This window comes from Haliotis asinina, chromosome 6, assembly GCF_037392515.1.
Source record: "Haliotis asinina isolate JCU_RB_2024 chromosome 6, JCU_Hal_asi_v2, whole genome shotgun sequence".
Taxonomy (NCBI): domain Eukaryota; kingdom Metazoa; phylum Mollusca; class Gastropoda; order Lepetellida; family Haliotidae; genus Haliotis; species Haliotis asinina.
This window is the reverse complement of record NC_090285.1, coordinates 48,132,271-48,140,935: the sequence shown is the minus strand read 5'-3', so window position 1 is coordinate 48,140,935 and position 8,665 is coordinate 48,132,271. Positions and strand designations below refer to the sequence as shown.

Here is an 8,665-nt window from a genome sequence, read left to right as displayed (position 1 = left end):
TATAGCTGGAATATTGCTGAGTGCGTCGGAAAAACTAAACTCACTCACTCACTTACAAAACAGGTAACAATGAAAATAACAACAGTACTAAACTTTATTTTGACATACGTTAGTAACTTATTGACGAGTGACACTTTCTAGAACATTTTACGCTTTGTTTTTACATCTGTTAATTATACTGCCCTGATCATTAGCTGAACGTGTACATACCTGATGAAGCGTTCTGAAAATATGTCTTGAACATTGCGTTTAACAATACTCTCACATATTAACATGCTCTGGTTTTCCTTTGATATCAACCACAATTTTCGTGTTAAAGAAAACAAACGACCATAAGCAACCCAAACAAGAGTAAAACTATATATGCTCTGAAATAATGACATATTGTTTAAGCAAGAAGCATCTAGCACACAACATCAACATCAAAGCCAAAGAACAGCCTGTATGCGAACAAAACAGATTCAATGTACGCAATAACGAGACCTGGTATGAATGACACTGAAAATGAGTGATGAATTAGATGCAATCATCCAACTTGATCATAATTAGTGTCCAAGGCATGAATGACATGGTCTACCTTTGTTAATGATAAATCATTCATTACTACTGTTTAGAAAATAAAAGATGTACTAAACACAGACACTGACCAAAATGTGATTTATATAGAAAACGTAGATAAGTTACGCTTTGTCGCAAACAGCAAACTATGTACATTGTATATTGAATACATATATGTGAGTGTTTGAATATGTGTGTAACTATATATATATATGTGTATGTATATGTATGAGTATATATGTGTGTATATGTACCTATGTATATGTAAGTGATTCGCATGTACAAACTTGTAAATAAGTGGTGAATAAAGACAGGAAAAACTATAAAAAAACGTGTATAAAATTGTACAAATCCAGAATTAAATATCTGATTGTGAAGCTTAGAAAGTTATCATTTGTGTATCACACCTGTGGTATATCATGACTTAACGAAGTGTTATTAACAATAACAATGCATCATCTCAATCCATTTCAATATATTGTCTTGAGTATTATCTGAAAAGGTTCACAATGTAGTTTTAGTGAGTGAGTTTAGTTTTCCGCCGCTTTTAGCAATATTCCAGCAATATCAATATCACGATGGGGGACACCATAAATGGGCTTCACATTGTACCCATGTGGGGAATCGAACCCGGGTCTTCGGCGTCACAAACGAACACCTTAACCACTAGACAACCCCACCGTCCCGAATGTATAGTCTTTAAAAATACAGATCTTAAAAGATTATATTCTGCTGGAAATTGCACATCGACGTTTTACTGTTTGTACTAACATTGTTCCTTTCACTGAACGGCACCATTAATATAATATCACTCTAATTTATATCTTCGTGTTATATAGAAAACAGACAAAAATTTATCACCCTGTAAACTATTATTGTGACTGTTCTTTTCTGAGTTTACGTCTTTATGTACATCTTTCTGACCACACACACACACGCGCGCGCGCGCGCGCGCACACACACACACACACATACACAAACACACGCACATGACATGGGGTATTATATGGGGTATTATCAGCAGTGGCATCTGACTGCGTAGCGCACTCCGTTGCGACCCCAGCATGTATCTGCACACGGAAACTGATAACATCATGGGTGTGATGTGCCTGGTCCTCACTCATATCGCTCGAAATCAACCCTACCTTGAGTCAATAACCAAACTGTATGTTAGGTTCAGCAGAATGGGCAAATATTAAATATCGAAGAGGAATTGGAGGAGATATGAACGATGTGACTGCATTTGAATATACTGGACAAAAATAGTTAGGGACATATGTAAATTTTCAAATTATGAATAATGATGTATTTATTCATTGACACACTGATAAAATGTCAATCCAGAAAATACCAGTATCCCTAACTTTATTGTGTCCAGGCTATTATTAGGAATTCGATTGTGACTGGGAAAAGTCGGTACGAATTATATTAAAAATTGAATTATGCTTGGAAAGAGTCAGCACGTATTATTAAGCATTGGATTGCAACCTTTGAAAAACACCCTAACACCTGTCAGTCAAAATTGGTTTATGACTGGTAAAAGTCATCACATATCATTGAGAATTGGTTTATGACTGGGAAAAGTCAGCAGCCAATATTAGGAATTGGATTATGACTGTGCCAATCAAATTAGTTTTAGGGACTACTTTTCTGAGAACTCTGTTCCTTCAAATCTAAACCATGGTTACGATGTTTTTGACATCAGATCCTTAAATGTATCGTTTGGTCATTGTTTGGATATCGCTGAGTTTATAATATCTCAAAGTTAGCACATCACAGGCATATATACTGGATCAGTCAAACAGTAAATCCGTTCTTTATCCTAGAGGTGTGTTGACATAATAATATTGCTCCGACCATCACCAACACGCTGCTGTATCATTGCATCAATATCCATGTGTCTTTGTCCTAGAGCATGACCATCATCAGGATCTACCTCCATCCCACCATCAGCTACCTGCCCATTCTCATCACCACTTTCCACATCATCCTCTTCGTAGGCTTCACACTCGTAGGCTTGGTTGTAACTCTCTTCGAGGTATTTAGATTGCCTAAACCCTTCATTTTTGGTTCCGCTGTTATCAGTTTGTGGAACATGTTCGCTCCCTGCATTGTTAACTGGTTGCATTTCAGGGTCGGGCTCCGTGACACTGTCTTCAGTACCACTGACAAGGTCATTGGCAGTTTGGCTTGCCAGTTGCATGTTTTGACCTTCACCTTGCTGACTGTCTGAAAGCATTTCAGATTCAGAATAACCTTCCTCTGGCTTATCATCTTCGGTGGACGAAATGGACTTTTTGTCATTAGTATCACCATTAATCTTCGTTTCAGATTCAGAACGACCACCTTCTGATACACTATCTTCGGTGAACGAGTTTTGTCGCACGAGTTGTTTAGTACCACCCCTTTCTTTTTGACTGTCTCCCTTCAGTTCTGTCTCAGAAAGACCAGACGCTGGAACAGCATTTTCAGCACTAAGGTCAGACGAAATGGCATCTTGTCGAACGAGTTCCTTAGTCGTATCTCCATCTACTTCTTGTAGACGTCCTCCAGCCTTGTCCTCTGGGTTGTCCTTAATTCCTTGTCCTTGTCGTCCGAAGTCAGTAATTCCTTTTAGGGATATGCTCGAAACGGTCGATGCCGATCTGTCCAGGCCACCTGCCTTGCCAAAGGTACTCATCTGTCTGTTTGTCTCCCCGGAATCCTGGCTGCTGCTTCTCAGCTTGGTCATCTGCAGGAGTTCACGATGTATAGAAATCCTCAAGTTGTTTGCATCGTTAGATTCCATCTTGCTGGTCTGGTCAGCTCCTCCAGCTTTAGGATCAGAGCGGTGATCCACGCCATTTTGCATCTCGGAATTTTCTGGAGAAAGAACCGTCTATTCTATAGGTCAAGTCTAGGTTTAAACCAAGCGGTATAAAATATTCTTACCAGACATTTTTGACTAGATTATTCATTCCTGAACTGGTGAACGTAATTTCACACAGATCCATGACATATTAGATTTGTTACGAAATTGGTTATGTGTAATTTTAGAAAACAATTACTTGAGAAATATGTTATTTCTTCATTACATACTGACCTAAGAGCGTCCATTAATAACGTCCCGGGGAGAGTCCCTCTATATGCCTGCATTGCTAATTTGCCATAATTGTGATCTTTGTTTCGTTACCACTGCGATAAGTAAGCGGGTAGTATGGACGTGGACTACACAAATATGTTTAATGTACGGTTCTTCATCACAAAGGGTAACTCTCCTGCCATAACTGAAATAATTATAATAATAAGAGAGTTGCTCCTTGCTTGGTTTTGACAATGGTGGAAGTAGAAACATCTACCTTTCTGAACCTGTACATTTTCCATGTCTCCGTCAGAACCGTTATTGTCAAATTTGTCCATTTCCAGTGGTTTCGACCGTTTATCGATAGCATCAATAAGCTCACTGACATCGGACTCCTTTAGACTGGTCCTTTTCCTCTTTTTCTTCTTCTTCTTTGTGGCGCTTTCTTCAAGAGATGCCGACTTTTTCTTCCTTGGCTGCAAGACACATCTGAAAGATAAAGGAATGTCATAATTTCGCATTTTATTCTCCGCTGGTTCTCAACAGCTTGTGAGGGTAGACTAGTGGTTAAAGCGTTCTTTCTGTACACCCATGACCCGGGTTTGATTCCAAACATAGGTAAAATGCGTGAAGACCATTCCTGGTGTCTCCATATGCGGCCCATCATCCTCACTCACACACTCACTCACTCACAATGGGATGATGGTGAGTGTACTTACAAGTATATACAGATTGTAGCCAATGTCAGGAATGCCAGCACGCCGCCGATGATCGCGACAGAGACAACTATGCTGAAAAAGCTTGTGTCAGCTGGACCTGCAGTAAACACAGCAAACATCAGTATCAGTCAATGTTCATGTTGACACACACAGGCGGGAAATATTATATATAAGGAAATAGTATATGATTATTGTTATCTGAAAAGCATGGACGTTATATTTCTTCATTTGAAGTCAGAATGTCGAGGCTGTTAGACCTCGTGTTGGCTTCCTACTGGTATCAAATACATTTTACTCACCTGCCCAATGTTCCATACTAAATTATTTAATAGATGATGTTGATAGATCACATTGGGGTGGTCCTTATCTTATTTTGTTGAGAATATATTCCCTTTAGAGTATTACGGCTTACAATACAGGATACATCTCAAAGAAGGAGAGCCTCACAACCAAGTTCCACGTATTTGAACGAGGCTTCCGAGGAAGTGAGTGGGTCAGTGAGTTCAGTTTTACGTCGCGCTCAGCAATATTCCAGCCATATTTGGAGGTCTGTAAATAATCGAGTCTGGACCAGACAATCCAGTGATCAATAGCATGAGCATCGATCTCCGCAACTGGGAACCGATGACATGTGTCAACCAAGTCAACGAGATTGGCCACCGATCCCGTGTAGTCGCCTTTCATGGCAAGCACGTGTTGCTGAAGGCCTGTTCTAAGGCGGGCCTTCACGGGTCGCTGCCGAGGGATATTCCCTCAAAGATCAGAGTGTTTACAACATAGACTATACATCTTATTTGCAGATTGCAGAGTCATTGGGACACACAACAATTTCTCAATTGAAGATTAATTACAAGTGTGACTATCGTCCATGATCTTGTATCTATTTTCAGTCAGGTTATTAAGACCGTTGGTGCAATGACAATGTTATACGGCTTTTAATGGTATTCATGTCAAATGTGAATTGAACAAATAGACTTTTGTACCAATCAATTATTCTGTCAGAAAGTTATGTTTGTCAGATCTAGAGTTGCTTTATGGGACGCTTACCCGGGGTCACTCCTGCAGTTGTGGAGCTAGACTCGGGTACTGGCATTGGACTGGTAGATGTGGCTATGCTTGGCGGTTGTGCTTGAGTTGTCGGGATCAGTGACGTTGACGTTGGTTGCGGTGATCTATCACTGGTCACTGGGCTGCTTGAATCGGAGGATATGGCTGATGTTCCTGTGTAATCAGATGACATCGCGCTGTTCGATGTGACAAATGATTCTGTCGTCACTGATGATCCTGGTGACGTAGGTGACCCTGTCATTGCAGAGGATCCATTTGTCGGCGGTGACACGGTCATACCAGAGGATCCATTTGCCGTCGGTGACTCCGTCATTGCAGAGGATCCATTTGCCGTAGGTGATCCTGTCATTGCAGAGGATCCATTTCCCGTAGGTGACTCTGTCATTGCAGAGGATCCATTTCCCGTAGGTGACTCTGTCATTGCAGAGGATCCATTTGCCGTAAGTGACTCTGTCACTGCAGAGGATCTATTTGCCGTAGGTGACTCTGTCATTGTAGAGGATCCATTTCCCGTAGGTGAGTCCGTCATTGCAGAGGATCCATTTGCCGTAGGTGACTCTGTCATTGCAGAGGATCCATTTGCCGTAAGTGACTCTGTCATTGTAGAGGATCCATTTGCCGTAGGTGATCCTGTCATTGTAGAGGATCCATTTGCCGTAGGTGACTCGGATGTTACAGATTGCTCTGTTGTCACAGACGATCCAACCAAAGGTTCCTGTGATGTTGGGTCTTGTGTGCCACCTGTTGGCAACTGGCTTGTGCTTCTAGCTGTTAAAGTAAAACCAAGAGAACATGAAATTGGTCTGAAGTATTTTCGAGTTAGTATGATTTTACGTCATATGGGTAATATTCCAGCCATACCACGTTGGGGTATAACATACTGGCTTCACATATTGTACCCACCTGGGGATCGAACCGTGATTTTGGAGTGACCACTAGGCTACCTCATGATATTTAAAAAGGCATAGAGGCGGGATTAAGCCAGGTTAAGCCTACTTCAGTTCCCTGAGAAACTTTAGGCAACAAAGGAGGCTCGCTCACGATTTACCAAAATAATTATGAAGAATTATCACATTACGTAGCCATCCTTCTAACCTACAGCTCTACCCCTCTATTACTCCAGTATGTCACCATCCCTCTAACCTACAGCTCTAAACCTCTATTACTCCAGTATGTCACCATCCCTCTAACCTACAGCTCTAAACCTCTATTACTACAGTATGTCACCATCCCTCTAACCTACATCTCTACCCCTCTATTATTCCATTATGTCACCATCCCTCTAACCTGCAGCTCTACCCCTCTATTACTCCATTATGTCACCATCCCTCTAACCTACATCTCTACCTCTCTATTACTCCATTATGTCACCATCCCTCTAACCTACATCTCTAAACCTCTATTACTCCAGTATGTCACCATCCCTCTAACCTACAGCTCTAAACCTCTATTACTCCAGTATGTCACCATCCCTCTAACCTACAGCTCTAAACCTCTATTACTCCATTATGTCACCATCCCTCTAACCTACATCTCTTCCCCTCTATTACTCCAGTATGTCACCATCCCTCTAACCTACAGCTCTACCCCTCTATTACTCCATTATGTCACCATCCCTCTAACCTACATCTCTAAATCTCTATTACTCCAGTATGTCACCATCTCTCTAACCTACATCTCTTCCCCTCTATTACTCCAGTATGTCACCATCCCTCTAACCTACAGCTCTAAATCTCTATTACTCCAGTATGTCACCATCTCTCTAACCTACATCTCTACTCCTCTATTACTCCAGTATGTCACCATCCCTCTAACCTACAGCTCTAAATCTCTATTACTCCAGTATGTCACCATCCCTCTAACCTACATCTCTACTCCTCTATTACTCCATTATGTCACCATCCCTCTAACTTACATCTCTACCTCTCTATTACTCCAGTATGTCACCATCCCTCTAACCTATATCTCTACCCCTCTGTTACTCCAGTATGTCACCATCCCTCTAACCTACATCTCTACTCCTCTATTACTCCATTATGTCACCATCCCTCTAACGTACATCTCTACCTCTCTATTACTCCAGTATGTCACCATCCCTCTAACCTACATCTCTACCCCTCTATTACTCCAGTATGTCACCATCCCTCTAGCCTACAGCTCTACGCCTCTATTACTCTATTGCTTAACCATCCCTCTGACCTACAGCTCTTCCCCTCTATTACTCTATTGCTTAACCATCCCTCTAACCTACATCTCTACCCCTCTATTACTCTATTTCTTAACCATCCCACTAACAGCTCCCCAATATGCAGTCTCCATCACCTACGGGTCTAGGTCCCGTTTAATCGATTACACCTCTCTATTATGTAAAGGTCCCTTGAACCCAGTTATAACATTACCCTATTTTCATACCACTGTCCCCAGTACACAATTTATATAAGAAATATCATCCTCGTACCTGGTTATATCTCTGACTTATTTCCATACAACAGTCCCGGGGACCCAATCATCCCACCACTCTATTTTCATGCCATCACCCGCAACCAGCAACCAGTCATGAAAAGATGAAGACGTAAGCAATGGGACTCAGTGGCGTAGAGAAGTGAGAACGTACCTTCAATACCGCCATAACCGTACACAATATAGAGACACACAAAAACACGAGTAGAGAGCTTCATGGCGAAACCAGACAGTGCAGGTCAGTGGACGGTCTTCGTTGGTTTGTCGGACTCACGCCAAAACTGAATTACCTCTCACTGAAATAGGTTAATGTTTATTTCAGTGTAAGAGACACTGCACTGTATGATATATCAGTGTACCACAGCTATCATTTTCCTCAATAAATCAAGCGCATATGACTTCCTTAGTCACAACAGTGGATTGTGGTGGATTAAGCATTTATGCACGCATTGTTGTGAATATGTATTCAAAGGCAGGATTACCTTACGTCATATATACACATATATTCAAACTGGAGATACGCCCTCGGGGACGACGAATAAAGTGTAATGCTTTATATAAAACTGATTTTTTTTCCCTCAAAATTATATGTAGCCAAGTAAACCCGCATTTCGTGTAACTGTCGATTCTCCCTCTAATGGCCTTAGCAACGTAAACCTGCAAGGATCAGGGCTAGATCTGATCTTCAGTAACCCACGCTTGTCGTAAAAGAATAACGGGATCGGTGGTCAGGCTCGCTGACGTATTTGACACGTGTCATCGTTTCCCAGTTGCGTTGATCAGTGCTCATGTTGTTGAT

The 8,665-nt window shown here is 41.4% G+C and overlaps 1 protein-coding gene across 1 annotated transcript; it reads right to left on the bottom strand.

Moving 5' to 3' along the window:
• Nucleotides 1–2,380: 2,380 nt before the first annotated feature.
• On the bottom strand, nucleotides 2,381–8,084 carry LOC137287929 (serine-rich adhesin for platelets-like). The gene is made up of 5 exons (XM_067820302.1): nucleotides 8,021–8,084; nucleotides 5,386–6,174; nucleotides 4,339–4,435; nucleotides 3,897–4,108; nucleotides 2,381–3,420 (listed from the first exon to the last, which is right to left on the bottom strand). The coding sequence occupies exons 1-5, from the start codon at nucleotides 8,082–8,084 to the stop codon at nucleotides 2,381–2,383; spliced, it is 2,202 nt and encodes a 733-aa protein (XP_067676403.1).
• Nucleotides 8,085–8,665: the final 581 nt, after the last annotated feature.